The sequence below is a fragment of the Poecilia formosa genome, unplaced genomic scaffold (assembly GCF_000485575.1).
Source record: "Poecilia formosa unplaced genomic scaffold, Poecilia_formosa-5.1.2 Scaffold463, whole genome shotgun sequence".
In the NCBI taxonomy this organism is placed as follows: domain Eukaryota; kingdom Metazoa; phylum Chordata; class Actinopteri; order Cyprinodontiformes; family Poeciliidae; genus Poecilia; species Poecilia formosa.
This window is the reverse complement of record NW_006800402.1, coordinates 311,955-333,482: the sequence shown is the minus strand read 5'-3', so window position 1 is coordinate 333,482 and position 21,528 is coordinate 311,955. Positions and strand designations below refer to the sequence as shown.

The 21,528-nt window shown below is 35.4% G+C and overlaps 2 protein-coding genes across 13 annotated transcripts in view; both read left to right on the top strand.

Moving 5' to 3' along the window:
* Positions 1-15,594, top strand: part of LOC103156093 (actin-binding LIM protein 1-like) — a 22,334-nt gene extending 6,740 nt beyond the window's left edge. For 2 of the 8 annotated variants that reach the window (XM_016664055.1, XM_007578013.2), the window contains exons 3-20: positions 3,369-3,552; positions 3,637-3,743; positions 4,346-4,472; positions 4,595-4,688; positions 5,176-5,263; positions 6,187-6,242; positions 6,381-6,437; positions 7,709-7,786; positions 8,843-9,007; positions 10,137-10,166; positions 10,247-10,376; positions 11,377-11,427; positions 12,550-12,614; positions 13,244-13,289; positions 13,401-13,408; positions 14,556-14,630; positions 14,852-14,932; positions 15,369-15,594. In XM_016664055.1, coding sequence (XP_016519541.1) covers positions 3,369-3,552; positions 3,637-3,743; positions 4,346-4,472; positions 4,595-4,688; positions 5,176-5,263; positions 6,187-6,242; positions 6,381-6,437; positions 7,709-7,786; positions 8,843-9,007; positions 10,137-10,166; positions 10,247-10,376; positions 11,377-11,427; positions 12,550-12,614; positions 13,244-13,289; positions 13,401-13,408; positions 14,556-14,630; positions 14,852-14,932; positions 15,369-15,482 — 1,556 coding nt within the window. In that variant the 3' untranslated portion in view covers positions 15,483-15,594. The remainder of the gene's footprint in view (positions 1-3,368; positions 3,553-3,636; positions 3,744-4,345; positions 4,473-4,594; positions 4,689-5,175; positions 5,264-6,186; positions 6,243-6,380; positions 6,438-7,708; positions 7,787-8,842; positions 9,008-10,136; positions 10,167-10,246; positions 10,377-11,376; positions 11,428-12,549; positions 12,615-13,243; positions 13,290-13,400; positions 13,409-14,555; positions 14,631-14,851; positions 14,933-15,368) is intronic. The other 6 variants (XM_016664056.1, XM_007578014.2, XM_016664057.1 and 3 more) reach the window with 5 other exon arrangements.
* Positions 15,595-17,393: 1,799 nt separating this feature from the next.
* Positions 17,394-21,528, top strand: part of mprip (myosin phosphatase Rho interacting protein) — a 58,853-nt gene continuing 54,718 nt past the window's right edge. For 3 of the 5 annotated variants that reach the window (XM_016664050.1, XM_016664049.1, XM_016664047.1), the window contains exon 1: positions 17,395-18,258. In XM_016664050.1, the coding sequence (XP_016519536.1) occupies positions 18,139-18,258 (120 nt within the window). In that variant the 5' untranslated portion in view covers positions 17,395-18,138. Of the gene's footprint in view, positions 18,259-21,528 lie in introns of all 5 variants that reach the window. The other 2 variants (XM_016664048.1, XM_016664051.1) reach the window with 2 other exon arrangements.

Genomic DNA, 21,528 nt, shown 5'->3' with positions numbered 1-21,528 from the left:
AATTACATATTGGAAAAGTTATAAGTTAACTTATAACCTGTTTCACTTTTTATTAGTGAAATAATCTGCCAGTGAAAATAGAACATATTAAGGAATTATTGACTCAAAATAAACTCCTATATTTGCTGGAAAGTTCCTTGTAAATTAGTTTTATGAAGAAATGTACTGAGCTGTTTGCACTATAAGGAGCTTAAAATATACAGAACTGATCAGATTGAAATCTCATTATCTAAGAGTAACTAGACGTGGTGAACATGTTTTGTGTAGACCATAGACCTATCCTGACCTGTTCATGGAAGCACCTTTAACATTTATTTTACACTTAGACAAAGATCTAATGTAACCCAGCCTTTATTCTATTTTTTTAACAAACTAATGGATCTTTAAGCCTCGTGAATCTGAATTTATTCCAGTCATCTGGAATGGGTTGTTGTGAGATCCTCCTGGGTTTGCAGTCAGCAGAGTTACCCGGCTTCATAGCGGACATATTTCCCGCAGCGAGCCTTTGTCCTGACTAATCAGTCCTGACAAGCTGCTCATGTTGTTGCCGACTCTCTGCTGTTTACGGCCTGGAGAAAACAAAGACACTTTCAGCAGGAGAAAAACTCTGAATTTGTAGAAACGTGGATTTAAATGTTTAGAATCAGATGAGTGTCACATATCAGGTTAATCGGGAGTTTCAGTTCTTGTTGTATGTTTTTGTAAGTTAATATGGTGGTAATGTTTACAAAGTATTTTTGGTGTAGTTTCTAATGCAAATATCTTAATACAGTTGAAATAAGACAAAATTAACTTTTTACCAAGATTTATGAGCTTGTTTTAAGTAAATTAAGCATCAATGTTGATGACATAGTTTTAGTTTCGCTTCCATATTTTTCACTTATAACATGAGAAAAATGTCTTATAAGTGAAATAATCTGCCGGTGGAACTAGAACTTTGTTGCTAAGTAACAGGCTGGGCTTAGCTGGGGTTGCTAGGTAACAGGCTGGGCTTAGCTGGGGTTGCTAAGTAACAAGCTAGGCTTAGCTGGGGTTGCTAGGTAACGGCGCCAGTGGAACTAGAACTTTTTCATCAGTACTGAGGAATTACTTACTTAAACAAGCTCCTAAGTTTTGACTAAACGTTCTTGTAAGTTAGTTTTGTCTTATGTCAAGTGTACTAAGATATTTGCACTGGAAACTGGATCAAAATCACTTGATAAGATTTTGTGTTTTGCAGTGAATCTGCAGAATATATCCAAGGATCAGCAGCAACACTAGATAGTTCTAGAATAAATAAATATTTTAATACATTTGAAATAAGACAAACTGACTTACAAGTAAGATATAAGAGCTTGCTTTAAATAAATATGTCCTGGATATTGTTCCAAAAATCCTTGTTCCACTGGCAGATTGTTTCATTTATAGTGAGACATTTTTCTCATATTATTAGTGAAATAATTTTAAGTGGAACAAGCTCCTATGTCTTGCTGAAGATAGTTTTGTCTTATTTCAAGTGAACTAGAATATTTACATTAAAAAATAGACCAAAATACTCTGTAAGGTTATAATTAATAAACAGTCATAGTGAANTTTGTCTTATGTCAAGTGTACTAAGATATTTGCACTGGAAACTGGATCATAATCACTTGATAAGATTTTGTGTTTTGCAGTGAATCTGCAGAATATATCCAAGGATCAGCAGCAACACTAGATAGTTCTAGAATAAATAAATATTTTAATACATTTGAAATAAGACAAACTGACTTACAAGTAAGATATAAGAGCTTGCTTTAAATAAATATGTCCTGGATATTGTTCCAAAAATCCTTGTTCCACTGGCAGATTGTTTCATTTATAGTGAGACATTTTTCTCATATTATTAGTGAAATAATTTTAAGTGGAACAAGCTCCTATGTCTTGCTGAAGATAGTTTTGTCTTATTTCAAGTGAACTAGAATATTTACATTAAAAAATAGACCAAAATACTCTGTAAGGTTATAATAAATAAACAGTCATAGTGAAGAAAGTGATTTAAATCCTACAGTTTTTCTCTGAGTGAGTCTCAGCGGACCAGAATAGAGCGGCGTAAATCTGTTTCTGGCATCCCGGTGCATTCTGAAGGACAGAGTATCAAATGTCTCCAAACAAGTGCAGAGGAAAGGACGTCAGTGGCAGCTGCCACTTAGCTGACAGAGACAAAGATTTACATGCATGACCCGATCAGCAACGTTTCAGAAAGTCTGGTCAGACAGATTCATCTTTTTCATTAGACTGGCAATAACTTACAGCCCATCTTTAGACTGTTTCAGGTGTGATTACATAAGCTCTGGTTACATTCAGTTGTTCGTATGGAGTCCAAAATGTGACAACAGTCTAATAAAAGACGATACTTCAGACTGTGAAACCTTAGCTTCCATCTGAGCATTTCTCTGAGAAATTAGACAGTGTTCCCTTTACTTAACTGTAGAGTCATCCATCACTTTCAAGTACAATAACCTGGCTTTAACTATGATGTTTGCAAAGTTACACAATAAAAAATTAACAGCCATATTTTGGTTTGTTTAGTGTGTCATAGAAGGATAAAAAAATAGTGTTAATTTTTCAATGATGTTTTCACCGTGTCATTCACCTTGTAGTTCCAAATTAAATATTTGGCTATGAAGCTAAATATTTAGCTTTCAAACTAAGCATTTAATTTCAAATTAAATATTTACTTTCCAAGCTAAATAGTTAACTTGGACCTAAATATTTAGCTTGCTTTCAAAATATTTAGCTAGTAAGATAAATATTTAGCTTGTTAGCTACTAGCTAAGTACCTGCTAAATTCTTAGTTTGCAAGCTAACTAAATAGGTTATCTAAATATTTTTCCACCAAGCTAAATGCATAGCTTACTAGCTAAGCTAAGTATTTGAACAAGATGAATCCAAATACATTAACCAGTATAGACTTGCTAACTAGCTAAATATTTAGCTGGATGGCTAAATATTTAGCTTCATAGCAAAATATTTGGCCACCAAGATAAATATTTAGCTGCTAGCCAGCTAAATATTATTTAACTTGCTATCTAGCTAGCTACGTATTTAGGTAGCTAAATATTTAGCTTGCTTGCTAAATATTTAGGTTGCTAGTTAAATATTTAGTTAGCAATAATTTAGTTGGTCTCAACTAACCCTTAAAAAAGTCTAGTTGAGACCGACGGACCAGATTTTGGTAAAAAAGAGAGAGAAAACAATAAATCGTGCAAATGGGAATTATTATTTATTATTAATATTATTGTTTTAATTTATCATGCAATTAATTGATTTTTTTTGCTAACGATAAATACTAAACAATACGATGTCCAGCAGCTGATGCAGATTTTTTAAAATGCCTCCCTTTCCCCCAGTGTGCGGCTGTGATCTGGCTCTGAGCGGCTTCTTTATGAGGAACGGCGACTGCCTCTGCCCGGTGGACTTCCAGCGCCTCCACGGCACGCCGTGCACCAACTGTGGCGAATTCGTGGAGGGGGAAGTGGTCACCGTCCTGGGGAAGTCCTACCACCCGGCCTGCTTTGTGTGCACCATGTGCAAGTAATTAAACACAATAATCTGCCAGCTTCAGGTTGAGGGAGGGACGGTTTGGTCTTATCTCTGTTTATTTTCTCTGCGTCTCAGGCAGCCCTTCCCTGCAGGCGACTTCGTTACCTTCAGGGGAAAAGAATGTCTCTGTCAGCGCTGCACTGAACCTGCGTCACCGTCTAATCACATCCGACATCCCAACAGTAAGTGGTTATACCTTCACTCTCATATAAAATATAATAAATCATGAGGTTTGATCCTCTAAACCTCCTGGGGTGTTAAAGATTGCGGCCCTTTAAAGGATTTCAGGCTGCCAATAAGATCAGATCACCGTCTAATAACAGCCAAACTGAACTGAATTAATTTTTAAAGATTCTCTAATTTGTTTTCTTAAATTAACATTGAAGTGTATCAATAAGCTACTTTCCGTTAAGTAAATTTATACAGAAGCAAAACAATTAGAGCCACTAGAACAGTGGTCATCAGGGCCCTCGGGGCAGTCACCCCCAAACTGGAGCAGTGGCTCAAACAGATCCCAGGAACAACATCAGACATCTCAGTCCAGAAATGTGCAGTTCTAGGCACAGCCAAGATACTGGAGGAGAACCTCAAGCTCCCAGGCCTCTGGTAGAGGACCTGAGCTCAGAGGATGAAAGAGAGACCACCCGCGGAGGGTGAGAGGGGAATTTTATTTTTAGTTATATCAGTATAAACCATGAAGTTCATTCCCGGACGTTGTTTAATTTCCCTTTGGGATTAATAAAGTATTTTTGAATGTGAGTATGTTTGTGTTTTTGTCCATCAGATTGTTCTGGTTGCGGCAGAGACATTAAGAACGGCCAGGCTCTGTTGGCGCTGGGAGCTCAGTGGCACCTCGGCTGCTTCAAATGTAAAACCTGCAGGAGGATCCTGAGTGGGGAGTACATCAATAAGTAAGTACACCCCCTTCCATTCATGCTTTCCTGTAGGTTTGCCTTATTTAGCTAGCTTTAATAAACCAAAGATATTTTCTAAAATCTGAACCAACCAGAAAGTGTGTGCTCTCATGTGTCAGGGATGGCTTCCCGTACTGCGAGAGGGACTACCAGGCTCAGTTTGGGGTCAAATGTGAAGCGTGTCAGAGGTTCATAACAGGAAAACTACTTGAGGTGAGAAAGGTCATGTTGTTTGTTTTTAGCAACATTTCTTTTTTGTCCGTTTTTTTAACCCTATTTGGATCTCAGCTGCTTCTGAAAACAGATCCGATGCTTTAAAACCTCCCAGTTGTTTTTTTTCTGAGAATAAATTTATGTTTTTTTGGTGTCTGGAACATGAGCCTTTTCAAAAACTTCCCGAATGTTAAGAGACGTTAGACTGGCAATGCGCCGTTTCCTAGCAACCCCACCCAAGCCCAGCCCGTTACCTAGCAACCTAGGAATTCTGAAAGGGACTCAAAATAGGCAGAACTGACCCTAAAATCTCATTATTTAAGAATAATTTGAAGCAAAAATGTAATGAATATGTTTTCTATAGACAACAGGTCCTAACCTGCTCAAAGAAGCATAATAGGTCAGAGATTTTTAACACTGATGATAATAAATGGAACATTGAACAATATGACTGATACAGTCTGATCCGCCTGTTTCCTGTTTGTAGGCTGGAGAACGACATTATCACCCCGGCTGTGCAAAATGCAGCCGATGTGGCAAAATGTTCACAGAAGGAGAGGAAATGTACGTTCAGGGTGAGTACGGCTGATTCAGTCTGATGAGGTTGTTACTCTGAGTAGAAAAAAAATAAAATCTAACATAACAGATCTGATTTTAATCAATTTCCCACCTTAATTTATTTTCTGAAGAATAAATTATAAATGACAGAAAATATTTTTAAACAGTGGTTTTGTACAGTATTATGCTACAATTTTTCAAAATTGTCTCATTACCAGGATATAGTCAGACATTCCTGAGTTTGAAAAGTTTAAAATTAGCTTGAAAAAGAACTTTTAGATTAATCTCAGAAAATTTCTAGAAAAAACTAAGAAATTTCTGAGTCTAAAACGTAAAAATATTTACTAAAAAAACAGAAATTTTGAGATTTAAAAAAAATCTAAAAAAAATAAAATAAAAAAAACATGGAAATTTCTGACTTTTAAAACTGAAAATTCCTGGTTTTGAGAGACATTATGCCAGAAATAACTGTTTTTTCTGTCTAAAATGTCTCTAACACACCATCATTTCGCCAAGATGCTCAACATTCCTCATTTTAAGTTTTTATTTTTCATGATTTTATTTTCTCATAAAATTACGACTTCGTTCTCCTAATATTACGACTTATTCTGGTAATATTAAAACTTAATTCTCTTATTATTTCCAGTGTTTTCATTTACAGCTGTATTTTTGTAATATTCTGACTTTATTCAAATAATAATAAAAAAAAAGAAATCATAGCCTAACCCTAAAATGTTGTGGTAAAGTTGAGATAAATAGACTGTCAAACAAGATGGCCGCCATGAACTATGGAAAACCAAGGAGTTAAAAAGTCCAAATTTTCCAAAAATTAAATCTTCATAAATTTCACTGAATCAATAAAACTGATTTATTGCCCAGCCCTGGCTCTTGGTTGTGGAACGTTTCTGGTTTTTTAAGCTAACTGTCGACATTTTCACAGGTTCAACAATCTGGCATCCAAACTGCAAAGACAGCAGCAGAGCAGAGAGCTGCAGGGTGAGCTCCTTCAGAAATGTAAAGATTCAAAACCAGAATCTCTCTTTGGTTTTACCAGCTGTGCCGTTTCTCTCAAGCTTCACGCTCTTTAACGTAGCGTTAGCTTCACAACATCACATGTTCACATTTCCTTTCCAGGTCAGCAGACCAAAGACTCCATGTCTTGATTTCTTTTTCCCTCCACGTGAACTGAAGGTCATTACTGTTTGTAGTTTGTTTTTCTGCACTGCTGGAGGTCAGCGCCAAACCAAGCATGAAAAACATCCAGCAACTCTAAACATTTTGTCATGCAACAGCCAGTAATTAATTCCTAATGAGTTTCATTAAGAATTAATGAAAACGGCTCTGAAAAACGTTTTTGCCCTCATGGAAATATAAAAGTTTAGAAACTTCTGAGATTAATCTAAAAATTTCTGTTTTTTGTAGCAAAGGCAGAAATATTCTCTTCCTTTTTTCTAATACGCCATCATACCAATCTGTTGGTTTGACAGATTAAAAACAATAAATGTTTTTGCTCATTCAGCAGCACAGAAAGGTTTTTGAATTGAAAATATTGCTTATTTTGTCACTATTTGGTTTTCAAATAGAATGTCATTAATTCATTCCAGACTAATTAACTGGATGAACCGATGGCCACATCAAATCCAAATAAAGTTTATAATTGCAGCATGACAAAATGTTGGATAAAACTTTGAAACTTAGCTGGAGTAAGGTAGGTTATTACTTAAAATTGAATAAAAATACTAATTTTTTGGCATATTAGAGAATTTTTCACTCCTTTACTGATTTTGGTGCATGATTTGCTGTTTTTTTTGTTGTTTTTTTTCAGATTTTTGTGTTTTGTGCAGATTTTCCTAAATTCACAGCAGCATCCCAGTTTGCTCTCACATCCACAGCAAAAATAAATTTGTAATAAAAGTAGAGCTCAAACAATTAGAATATCATGAAATGTTTTAATATTTTCTGTCTCATTTCATAAATGCAGCTCGTGTCAGACGTCAGATGTGTGCACTCTGTTTACCCAGCTGTTTTTGACATTAAATTAAAGAGTTTTGTTGTCTGGACATTGAGCCGTTTCAAAAAACTCCAGAATGCAACGTCACAAATCAGCAGGCACTGCGGCATTGCCTAGCAACCCCAGCAGAGTTCTGCCCATTACCTAGCAACGCCAGCAGAGTTCTGCCTGTTACCTAGCAACCCCAGCAGAGCTCCATGGCATTTGGTCAGCTGGTTTTCCCGCTATATGGTCTGTACAATGGCTGCTGAAAAAGATAAAGTGTTTAGTTGTTGACTTACCAATCAGAAACCACTTACTGCGTTCTTGTTGGTTGTGCAGCAGGCTCCACTTCTGCTTTTCAAAGCTGTAAGGTTGTACTGACATTCCTCCCTCAATGTTGTTGGTTGTTGAATCGTTGCTGCTTGCCTCCCTAACCTGAGGAACATTCAGACTGTTTGTTGTTCTCCAGCCCAACAGATCGTCATCTGAAAGCTCCTGCTCTCGACCCGGATCCTGCACTCCCAGCAGCCCCGGCAGAACCATCTGTGTAAGTTCTGACTCTGCTCCGTTTACAGAATCTTCTCTTACACTGCAAAAACACAAAATCCTACCAAGTACTATGGGTCTAGTTTCTAGTGTGAGTATCTTGGTGCACTTGAAATAAGACAAAACCAACTTATAAGTAACTTTTTAGTACAATATAGGAGCTTGTTTTCAGGAAATAATTCCTTAATATTTTTTTTAAATAAAGCACTAGAATTAATAAGACATTTTTCTCATCTTGTAAGTGAATAATCTGCCAGTGGAACTAGAAATGGGTTGCTAGGCGATGGCCTGGGCTTGGCTGGGGTTGCTAGGTAACAGCACCAGTGGAACTAAAACATTTTCACCAATATTAAGGAATTATTGACTCTCAACAAAAACAAGCTCCTATAGCTTCTTGAAAAGTTACTTATATGTCAGTTTGATCTTATTTTAAGTGAAATAAGATATTTGCGGTAGAAACTAGACCTAAATCTATGGTAATGTTCATTTTTTTGCAGTGTTCTCCATGTTTTGCACCTTGTTTCAGTTAAACACTTTCATTCATACAGGGCAGTCACCTGGATGAGGCGATTATGAAAGATGTTTCGTTTTAGGACATTTTGTGGAAGCTGCATAAGAGTCATTTTCTTCATACTTAGATTTTCTAAAGATTTCTGAACCTTGACTGATCGGAAGTAGCTTTCATTGTTTTGAGAAAATGTGATTTTAGTTTACATTTTCTCCATTAGAGTGAGTCAGCCTCTTATTAGGCTGAGCTGCTTAATGAAATGGTGCTTTGGTGTGTTTTCCTGCATTTCGCCTTTCACTGTGGCTTTTTAAAAGAAAAACACTTTAATTCCCATCAAAGCACCGTGTGAACCAAAAGCCTTGATCTGAACAGAAACAGGAGGAAGAGCTGTTAGACTCAGGCTATGAAGTGCCAACGGCAGGGGAGTCATGGTGCTGAGGGATTAAAGCTTGATTCCTCCCTGCTGAGACGTAAACCTGTCAGTTTCCCTTCAGCCTAACCTCCACTGTCTCTGTATGTGTCTGTGAATGTCTCCGCTCCTTCTTCCAGGCAAAAGTAGATAATGAGATTATTGATTACCGAGACTTAGCAGCAATTCCCAGAGTCAAGGCTATATATGATATAGAGCATCCAGACATGATTTCCTATAAACCTGTGAACTCCTGCGCTCTGGATGCCGGAGGAGACGCTGCAACCGGACGAAGCCTGACCGAGGTAACGCCTTCAGACACAGATCTGTGTTTTAACTGTTCCACACTTCACACATCACAGCTTAAACTGGATTTTATGTGACGAATCTTCACAAAGCAGAGCATAACTCTAAAGGGAAAACACAGATATTCAGGGTTTGTTACAATAAAAATTGAACTGCAGGTATTTTTTTCTAGTTTTTATTGTAAATATCTGAGTAGAAATAAGACAAAACTAACTTACAAGTAACTTTTCAGCAACACATAAGAGCTTATTTAGAGTCAATAATATATTGATATTGATGAAAAAGTTCTACTTCTACTGACACCGTTACCTAGCAACCGCGGCCAAGCCAGCCTGTTACCTAGCAACCGCGGCCAAGCCTAGCCTGTTACCTAGCAGCCGTGGCCAAGCCCAGCCTGTTACCTAGCAACCGTGGCCAAGCCCAGCCTGTTACCTAGCAACCCAGTTCTAGTTCCACTGGCAGATTATTTCACTAATAACATTATAAGTAATAATCTGCCAGTGGAAGTAGAACTTTTACATAATATTAATAAATTAGGGACTTAATAATTTGAAAAGTAAAAAAATTGTGACTTTTAAAACTGAAAAGTTTTTTTCTAGAAAATTTCTGAGATTGATCTCAAAATTAAATTTCTTTCTAGCAAACTTTAGGCTTTTCATAATCAGAGATTTCCAAGTATTTTCTAGAAAATTTCTCAAGATTAATCTCACAACTTCCGAGTTTTTGGTGGAAATTTACTCCTCCTTTTATTTCTGTCTGCAGTGGCCTTATGCTATCATGTTGGTGATGAAACAAAAAAATTAAAAAATTCACACATATTGTATTCAGAGCCTCCTCAATGAAGTGCTATGTTTTAGCATAGCACTTTAGCGTCAGCAGAACTAGCGGTTGTTTGTGTGTTAGCGTTACCGCTGCTAACTTTTTGGCTAGCACTGCCCGCCGCTCCTCATTGGCATAACTCCTACTGCAGCTTTAACATTTGCAATAAAGACGTATCCTAAACTTTTAGCTTTAGATTTAATGCTAAACTATCTGAGAACAATCTGAGTGACAGTTTTCTGGTTCCTTCTTGTACAGGAAGTTAAGTTTCTGTAACTGCATTGATTTTTCCTCTTTTTTCTGCTTCAGTCACCAGGAAACGTGTCTGAAACCACAGAGGTAAAAACCACCTTCTCTCCTCATGCAGGTTAAAACCCAACCAGTCGCTCATCTCCATCTTTTCCATCCATTTTTTAAAGGAGAACTTTGAAACGAGACCGTGTGTGCCAAAATCTTCAAGTGACGGTCCGTTTGGAGGTCAAACCATGTGGTGTCGACACAGCTACAGTCCGGCTCTGTCCAGATCACCGCAGCATTTCCACCGACCAGGTGAAAAACAAACGCAGAAATAATTACAGAAAATTACAATGTTCATTCTTTACTCTCCTTCTCTATGTTTTTCCACTTTTCCATCACTTCCTGTATCATTTTACCTCCTTAAAGTTACAGGGTTCCCCCTTTTTACCACCTGTGGAAAAAAATGAAACCTGCCCTGCTTCTCCTTTAATCACACATTTCTTTCTAAAACTCATCTGCTCATTTCCTTTTCCTTCATTTCAGAAAAAAATATTTTATGATAGATAAACACAAAGTTGAGCACGATGTGAAGTTTAAGGAAAATAATACATCTTTGTTTTTCACATGGAGTTACAGTTGAAAGAAAACCAAGACAGAGGTGTCCAAAATGTGGCCCAACATTATAAACTAGAAACTTTAAAAATACTTTTTATTAAATTTAATGGTGTGTTGTGGTATTCTAATCTTAAATGTTGTGTTTTCATTGGTTGAAATCAGAAAATCATCATATCTAACAGAAATAAAGGCTTGAAGACATTAATCTGTGGGTAATTTACTTATATAACAAATGAACTCATCAATAATATTCTAATTTATTGAATATGACTGCAACAAAGAAGAAAAATATTATTTTCCGGTGAAACAGAGCCACCTAGTGGTCAGACTCCAGACCTGATCTACATTACTGAAAACAAAACTGGTTTAATTTCAGATTTTGATTAGTTTTTCTGTTTCTGAGCATTTTATTGAACATTTTCTATTACAATAAATATCCCAAGGTTTATCTAAGCATTCCTAAGGTTGTGTTTGTTTTTATCCTGTTTGGTATCAATAAGAACAATCAATCAGCAGGAGTCACTGACTGAAGTATTTTCTTTTTAATATTTGTCAAACACTAAGTAGCAGAAAACCAAGAACATCGAAGCAGCGATTCTGATCGAAACATCCAGAGAAACAAACGTCCTGCTAACAGTTAGCAGCTAACAGTTAGCAGCTAACAGTTAGCAGCTAACAGTTACTGTCCTCCTTCCAGCAGGTGAAAGCTTCGATTTGCACAGGAGGCGTCCAGTTTACAAACAGCCAGGTAGAGCTTTCAGTGACAATTATTAACCTTCAGTCAAGTGACTATTGACACACTAACATTTTTATAAAACTGTGTTATATGAAATATGTTTTGACTTACATGTGATTAGCTTTAAGGTTGACCTTAAACTTTAGGAAAAGCTCTGAATTATAAAGACATTTTACTGAAGCTGAACTGCATGAAGTTTGTAAAGTTACAGTCAAAAATCAAGAGCAATAATAAAGAAAAAAATCAGGGCTAGTTTTTCAAAGTCATATTTTTACTATTTTATTCAATAAAGTTTCAAACTAAACATTTAATTAGCAAATTAAATATTTAGCTTGAAGGTAGATATATAACTCTTTAAATATTTAGCTAGGAAGCTAAATATTTTTGCTAGTAAGCTAAATGCTTAGCTCACTAGCAAAATATGTAGCTTCAACTTAACTAAATATTTTTGTTTGAAGTTAAATATTTACCTCCAAAGTAAAGATTTAGCTAGCAAGCAAAATATTAGCTTGCTAGCTAAATATTTAGTTAGCAGCTAGCTGGTTAACTAACTAAATATTTAGTTTGAAGCTAAATATTTAGCTATCAAGGTAAATATTTATCGTGAGATTAATTAAATATTTAATTTGAAGCTAAATATTTAGCTCCAAAGTAAATAGATAGATAAATAGAAACTTCATTAATCCGTGGAAGATGGGAGTTGTAGTTCCCGTCTCCCACACAGCAGCCGTACATCAGACACTTAAATTAATGTAAAGTTAAATATTTAGTTTGCTAACTAAATATTAGCAAGCTGTTTAGTTTGAATATGTGACATTTGTAAATGAATGAATAACGTGGTGAAACTCCCATTTCTTTCTTTAAACATTTGGATTCGGCATAATCCAGATTATTGCTGATTTTTTTTTCATGACTCAGGCTGTGAGATTTTTTATTCAGTTGTCAGTGGCAGCTGAATAGAAACTAGACTACAAATAGTTGGTATGATTTGGTATACATGAAATAAACATGTTTTAATCAAGAGGACAGTCCAGTTCAACTCTGATTTCCTCAGTAATCTGATCCGTTTCGGGGAATTGAGCCGTAAGTCGTCTCATGAGGAGCTTATCTGTCTGCTGTCTCACTTTCACACAGATCCAGATTCCTGCTCAACCCAAACTGCGTCTCTGCCCGGATTCAGCCACAACTTCCTGAGTTTGGTGAGCAAAACTTGTCCCTGTTCCACCAACAGAAAGGAAAAAATGGCTTTAATTCATCAATCTACTGGATCACAGTGAAACTTTAGAGTTAAATTAACCAGACTGAAAATGATTTATATACTTATAACTACAGAAGGACAATAATAATATGATATTTTCATGTCCTGTAGCTGAGCTGTCAAACTGATTCTCATTGTCAAGATTATGAATCTTCTTAAAGGGACGGTTGACAAATATTTAATCAAATATTAAATAGCTGTCTACATTTGATGAGTACTTATTCAAATTTAATAATATTTAATGTCTCTTCACATCAGTATGATGGAGTATTAGTATTTCCAGGGAAAATGTTTTTAGAAATTAATAGAATTTAAAAATTACAATTAATAATGAGAATAAAGTCATAAAATTGTGAGAATAAACTTACATGAAAATAAAGTGATAACATTACAAGAATAAAACTGCACAAGAATAAAATTGTAATATGATAATAAAGTCTCAGTATTTTTACTTTGTTCTTGTAATACTGACTTTATTGCCATCGTGTTTTCAACTTTATTCTTGTTATTTTAAAATGAGAAAACTTTTAAAATTAGAAATGTAATTTCTCATGTTTTCTGCTGCTTAAGCCTCGTTTTCCGCCTGGTTACCGCCTCACCAGCACTGACAGATTCAGTAAGTATGCAGGTTTTATCTCTTCCACATCATTGCTCATAATTTTACCAACTTTTTTAGATGCTAATTTTAAACCGGTGATGTTTTCTTCTTCTTCTCCTCTCCTTTCAGGCTTGAAGGTGCGTGAGAGCGACTCGTCCTGGTCGTCCTTTTATCACCGCCTCTCTTCACTGTGTCCAACGGCTCTGTGGCGGAAAATTAGCTACACTGCAAAAACAACACAATACCGAGAATTTTTGGACTAATGCAAATATTTTACTACATGTGAAATAAGACAAAACTAACTTAAAAGTAACTTTTCAGTAAAATATTGGAGCTTGATTTAAGTTAATTCTTTAATATTGAAGAAAAACTTCTAGTTCCACTGATGGATTATTTCACTTATAACATTGGAAAAATGTTACAAGTGAAATAATCTGCCTGTGGAACTAGAATTTGGTTGCTAGGTGACGGGCTGAGCTTGGCTATGGTTGCTCGGTAACCACGCCAGTGGAACTAGAATGTTTTCATCAGTATGAAGGAATTATTTTCTTAAAACCAGCTCCTATATGTAGCTGAAAAGTTTGTTTTGTCTTATTTCAAGTGTAATAAGATATTTGCACCATAAAAGAGACAAAATTACTTGGTAAAATTTTGTGTTTTTTCACTGAATCTGAAGGAAAAAGAAGCTGCACTAAATAAAAACTAAATCGTACCAAGTGTTTTTTGTGCAGTTTCTAGTACAAATATCTTAGTCCACTTGATATGAGACAAAACTAACTTACAAAAAACTTTTCAACAAGAAAAAGGAGATTTAAGTAAATAATTCTTTAATATTGGAAAAAAAAATTACTAATTCCACTGGTTGATTATTTCACTTGTAACAAAACATTTTTCCCCATATTATAAGTGAAATAATCTGCCAGTGGAACTAATAATTTGTCATTAATATTAAGGAATTATTGCTCCTTTATATTGCTGAAAAGTTACTCATAAGTTAGTTTTTAGACAGAAATACTTGGTAAGATTTTGTGCTTTTGCAGTATAAACTTGGATTCTTATCGAGCATAATGCTCATTTTATCAATAATACATCAATGAACTGATGTTCACTGATAACACTGAAAGATAATAGATCATAATCAAAAGAGGAAGCCATAAACATTATTAGAAACGAATCAGTAATAATAACTCAGCAGTTATTAACCTCCCAGTAATCTATCCGCTCTGCTTACCTGCTGATTCATCGCGCCATGACTTCCTGCTCTCTGCACGTCTCATCCTGTAGCTCACCACCGATGATCAGATCCCACTAACCCGAGTGGATAGAGGAGTGTCTATGCCTAATTTATTGGAACCTAAAGCAAGTATTGTTTTATATTTACTCTATTATCTGTTCAGATTCCTCAGTTTGTCGTTGTATTTCTTACATTCTTATCGTCATCTTGCTTGCTATTAACTTCAGTCCTGTTGCTTCTTCAGAAGTCATTGCTGAGATTATCTGCTTTGTCACACAAATCAATGTTCAGAAATTAGTAAATCTGGCCTTTAAAAGCATCTTCTACCTCTGTTTGTCCCATCAAGGTCTATCCATACGAGGTCCTTAAAGTCTCAAATGGAGGCCGAGTGAAACTCCCCAAAGACGTGGACAGAACGAGACTCGAGGTAAAACAACGGTCAGATCCAAATGCACAACGGTTGGAGGCTAGAAGGAGTTGTGTTTTTGCAGTGTAGCTGCTGTTCCTCTGGTAAATTCTGCAGATTCACTGCAAAAACACAAAATCTCACCAAGTATTTTTCAGCTAGCTTTTATTGTAAATATCTTAGTACACTTGAAATAAGATAAAACTAGCTTCCAAGTAGCTTTTCAGCAGGAAATAGGGGCTTGTTGGGTAAAATGTCACATTTTGGGACTGAGTCACACGTCCAACATCAGTGTCTGACCTCACCATTGCTCTCCTTGATTATCAGCATTTAGATCATTTAACAAAAACATTGTCTTTCTGTAAAAACATGAGACAGATACTCATCAGTGTGAAGTTTAACAATTATATTTGCAGTTTTTCTTTAGTTTCATTCTCTCCTGCTTCGTTTGTCACAGCGCCACCTATCTCCAGATTCATTCTTTGAAATCTTCGGGATGAAAATCCAGGAATTTGACAAACTTCCGCTTTGGAAGCGCAACGACATGAAGAAGGCGGCAAATCTTTTCTAAATGTTTGTTATTTTTAGACTTTATTTCCTTTTCTTGGTGTTTGATGTTGACATTTGGCTTCACCTTAAGTTAGATTAAACAATTATCTATAAATAGTTAATTCAAAATTAAAGCCTCAGTTAGCAGCTGTAAAGCAGCTGCAAGATAATTTTCATACTTTGATCTCAGAAACTGTTGACGTTCTGATTATTACAACAGGTTTATTAAGAGTTGACAGTTTTTTATAGCTTAATAAATAACTGATTTAGTAAGATTTAATTCAGTGTTTCTATTTCTGGAATTTCTAGTTATGACTGTTGAACTGATGCATATTTTATAATTATCCAAATAAACATTTCTTTCCGTGAGTGTTAGATGTTAGCATGTTAGCTTAGCATGTTTAGATTAATACTGGATCATTTGTAGAGATCAACCTTTTAATTTAGGATAACAAATGGGTAAAAATTGATCCTTTCAGCCTTTGTTATGTTTGTTGACAGTTTTTTTCTGTTTATGGCCTTTGGAAAATGTACATAAAATCTATTATTTTTAATTATTTTAAGTCTTTTTAGTTATTCAGTTTATTTAATTTTAGACTTTATTGAAAAAAATCACAAAATTTCATGTTCAGCAGAGAAATTATGCATGGATGACTAAGAAATACTTTGTTTTGAGTTGCATTAAAACATGAAAACTCGTCTTTTCTTGGACACAGACATGGAAACAGATTTGAGATTGCAGGGAGGAATCGTGTGAATAAATCATCACTGAAATGTTTTAAGTAATATTGTTTGGAGATATTTTTCTTTTCGTGTTTTACCACATATGCATCTTAATATTGCAGCTTCATCACCACTTCAAGCACCAGAAATAAAATCTTCCTTCTCACAAACTGTGTATTTATTGATTTTCAAATGTAAAGCACACATTTTCTAACTTTGGACTGGAGTTTTACTTTGAATATTTGCATCATTTTTAATTTCTTTATTCATTCACTACATAACTTTTCAAAAAATGACATAACACACCACATTAGCTAAAAATAAATAAATAATTTCCAGCGGATGCAATTATTTGAAATGTACGACCAACAGATGGCGCCTGCAGCCTAAATTAAAAAGCACACAGTTACTGTATTTCCTAAAGATTTGCTTTCAAACACAAAAGTCCTCTTTATGTATGTAAAATAATAAAAAACAAACAAATGCAAATTAAATTATACTGAATACATGTAAACTCCCTGAATATTTAAAACGTTTTCAGTTCCTTACATTTGATAAACAAATGAAACAATCTGGTTTAATAAAAATCCTAAAAGGGCAGATTCCAGGGGTTTAGATAAATACAAAAATGATACAAGCAATAAAAATGATCATTATTGTTTAATTTAAAATCAAATGGTTTGATTTTCTCCAGAAAAAACTGTGAAAATACTTTTGATTATTTGATCATATCAGTTTGTAAAAGTAATATATAAAATGATAATAATAACCATTATATTATTAGATCATTTAAAATCAAATAATTTTTTTCTGTTGAAAAAAAGGTCAAACTACTTTTGATTATGTCAGTTTATAAAAAGAAAATATAACACTAATAATAATAATAATAACTATCATCATTATTATTAAATTAATTTACAAGGTAATTTCAGGTAATTTTGTGTAGCATATTTTCAGCAACAAGGAAATTCAAAGTGCTTTACATGCGTTAGAGGAAATACAAACAAAATAACCAAAGTTAAATAATTAAAAAATTGCGTTAAAATACTTTTGATTACATTAGTTTTCCATCGTTGGCTCTTTAAAGCCCACCTATGACGAAAACAAGATGAGTATGCAGTCTGATGCTTTTCATTGGACAGTTGAAGCGTGACCAGCATGTGATTGGTTGAGGTAAGTGCCACTCTGCGCTCCGCTCCTCGTAGCCCCGCCCCCTTCTCCGTTTAGCCAGAACGAGGATTTTCACGAAAACATCGACCGCAGATTGCGCAGCAGAGCACAGCAGCCACACCACGGGAATGGATCCAGCTGCGTGACAGCTCCGTGGATGGCGTGTTTGAAGTTGTTTTAGCGATGTTTGGCTATGAAGACAAACGTTAGAGGCAGTGAGAAGATTGTTTCACGACGATGTCACTCATTTAACGTCCAAAAAGGGCCGAAGAAGTGGACTCCCTCCCCTCCGCTTTCCCTTTCCCCCGCCCCCCGCTCCTTCGCTTCGGTGCAGCCGTTACGGCCGATGGAGGCTGACGGGACTTTTGCAGCGAGCTGGAGGCCCGGAGCGTCACCTGTGAAGCGTCGTCACTTCGCTGCGGGACGCGTTTGAGAGACTAAAAACCCGCACTGACTGCGTGTTTCCTTCTAACGGCTGACTGTACAACTTTTCCAGGAGGGGGAGAAAAAGTTAGCAGCTCGACGTTAGCTGCACGAGCCCGACCCCCGCGCGCACGATGACTGATTTGACTTAACGGAGCGGTTACTAACCGCATCACGTCACGCAGGACAGGTGAACCCACGCGCGGTTACCCCCTGTGGATGGACTTCACGGTTTCTTCTTCGGTGGAGTCAGTTTTTACCCGAATTTCCCAGTCTACCTTGGAGGACTGGATCCTCAAACAGGGACTGGTTGTTTTATTTTTTATTTTTCCTCTTAAAAACTTTCTTCTTTACCGACCATCATGTCACTGAAAGAAAACGCCTGTCGGAAATTTCAAGCCAACATTTTCAACAAAAGTAAATGTCAAAACTGCTTCAAACCCAGAGAGTCACATCTGCTGAACGATGAGGACTTAAATCAGGTATTATTTATATGTCAATATTAATACCGTTTTATGATTGTTTATCATAGGCTGCTAAGTGCGAAGGTGAAGCTAATTGGAGATAATTAGTTTATAGCTAAAGGGAACGTTTTTAATTACCTTTATTCATATACAGTTGAATCAGAATACAACACAAAGCCGGCCTGAGGCATAAGCAAACAAGGCAAAACTTCTGTAAAATTTCCTAACATTTTCTGAATAGCAAATGAAAGAATTTCTGGTTAAGTATTGAAAGAATTGACATTTGTATTATTTGTAGTAAAAGTGATTTCTGTCATTTTATCTTAAAGTGGATTTATAGAACTGATAGTTGAGATGCTAGTTAGCAATTTATTTATGTTGATTTGGTGAAATAAAGTGAACCACTGGTACTTGTGAATACTTTAGACCCCTAAAGAAGAAAATTGCTCATAACTGATTATTTTTAGTAATTCAAACTCCAAATTTACCTTATTATGCTCTGATAAAGTGCACCAGTGTTGGTTATGAAGTACCACAAGGTTCCCTGCTTTGACCAATTCTTTTTTCTATAAACTTTAACTTGATTGAAGTGTTACTCAGCAGATGATTGATAAGCCCCCTCCTCCCCCATTTAATCAAATTGATAGCTGGGACACTTGGCAATTAATACATAAATGTAAATGATTAAGCTGGCACAATTTGTTGCTGTGGTGAATGCAGTGGACCCCGGTATTCGTGAATACTTGAGACCGCCTCAAAAAAAAGTTTTTAATTGCCTATTTTAGTAATTCAAGCACCAAATATACCTTAATATGCATTGATACAGGCAGAGGAAACAAAGAAGCTAGCATCTACAGTCTTCCTTATATTCACTTTTGGTGTGTTACAGCTAAATAGCACTAAGGAAAATAAATGGCTGCTTTGCAAATGCCATCCAATTGTGTGTCAACTGGAATTACGCCTAAGTATTTCAGCAGCATTTTCTTGGGAATGTCTTCTACATGATCTATGAAAAATCAGTGAATTTTTACAGAACAAACTGTAGAGACTGAGTAGACGGGGTTTCACTAAAAATAGTTGTTCAAAGTAGACATAAAATCTCTGAATGCAGGTCATAATAGATGGTTGTATTATGTTGGTGCTTATTTATCTGACAGATTTCAGTTTGTTTATGTTGCTGATAGTAATTTTCTGTGTTCACCAGCGTTGGTTATGGAGTACCACAAGGTTCCCTGCTTAGACCACTTCTTTTTTCTATAAACTTTCACTTGATTAAAGTATTATTCAGTGGATGATTGGTGATAAATTGACCCCCAAATTGATCAAATTCTTCCCAAACACCTATGTGTAATGTATAATCATCCTCCTTATTGTTTATGTATAATCATCCTCCTTATTGTTTATTATCTACACCCAAATAAACTATGAGGATGGGATTCCACAGAGATGAACTCAGGTTCATTTTATTGTGTAACTGGAGCAGAAAGTTGACTAAAACAAAAGCTCTGAATGCATCGGAGCATGTTGAACATCTGATATGTTTAGTCATCAGTTTAGACAAGATGTTTATAAAGTTGATACATTGGTGACTAACCAAGACTCATCATCAGTTTCCAGGTGTTTGGCTCGGATAACCTGGATGGAAAAGAGAAAGAAAAAATCTCTGTAAAATAGAAAGTTTTCTGTTCAACTCAATAACCAGAATATATATAGTTTCTTTTTATGAATAACATATTTAACCTATGACTATCAGCTGCAAACATGCCGAGTTGTAATTCAGTGTTTTGGCTTTTATGCCAACTGCCAAGTATTTTGCATTGTAAAGTATTTTCTTATTGTTATTCCTGCCACAATAAGCAATAAGTCAATTAATTGCATGATAGATTAAAACAAGATCAATAATTTTTATTTGCATGATTTGTCGTTTTTCTCTTTGCACCATAAACTGGATGATAAAAGTTTTCAGTCTGGTGCTTTGGTCTTAACTGGCCATTTTTAACAACAGTTTTGTTTACAGACTTCATAATTAATTAATTTATTGTTTCTGTTGTTTTGTTTGTTTATTTTGGATATTTAAAATGTCTTCCACTTCCAGTGTCAAATGTTCTTTAGAATTGAAAGTTTGTTGATCTTTGAGAATATTTTCTAATATTTTCTTGCATTATTATGCCATTATTACTGTTTTATTACTTGAAAATGGTCTCAAAACAATATTATTGCTTATTGCAATAATTTCTGGGACAATTTATCATTTAGCCAAATTTATCTTGGCAGACCTTCTCATTGTTTTTATTAAATGTGATTGAGAAGATGGATTTTTGTTTCACATACATCCAACAAACACCATAAGTTCCTGTTCATTTAATGTTTATTTTCTTATTGATTCTGTTTCATAGTTAGTGACTAGCTTTGAAAAATAAGTTTTCTGCCCATATTTTTAGAATAATCTCCTATTTTAGTTTTATTTCTGATCTCGACCAGAACAGATTAAAGTTGCTCCGTTTAACTGCTGAAGGGGAACAAATGACCTACATTTATCTCAGTTTTGTCTCTGTTCTGTCAGGTCATGTGAGGAGAAATGTTTTCCTGCGCTCATTTCAGATTTCTGCCATTTTGTTGACTTTATTTTTGAAACATGCAGTTTTTTCTATCATTATGGGTCAAATTCCTGGCTGTCAAAAGTTAAGATTACGACTAATTTTGTTTGCAGTCGTTCAGAAGAGGAATGTGTTTGTAATCAAAGTGAAAGAGGATTTTGTTGCAGATTATACTCGGCTTTTTACAATCTAAGCTGTAATCACAACCTCAAACTGGAAGATGCCATGTAATAAACCTCAACTGGATTACATAAGAGAGGATATATAATCTCTAGGTATCTGGATGATTTCAGCATAAACTTTAATTGCTCTTCTGTGCAGAAAGCAATGAGGAAGTTGGTTCATGAGGTTTTTTTGGCTCTACAAAAACTGCCAACAGTGATCCCAGTTTCACTGCAAAACCACAAAATCTTACCAAGTATTTTTGGTCTATTTTCTAGTGCAGATATTTTAGTACTCCTGAAATATGATAATATAAAATATGATACTTATCTGTCAGCTAACAGATAACTTTTCATCAGGATATAAGAGCTTGTTTTAAGTAAATAATTCCTTAATATTGATGAAACAGTTCCAGTTCTACTTCCATATTATTTCAGTTATAACATGGGAAAAATGTCTTGTCATAAGTGAAATAATCTGCCAGTGGAATTAGTTAGAACTGGGTTGCTAGGTTACGGACTGGGCTTGG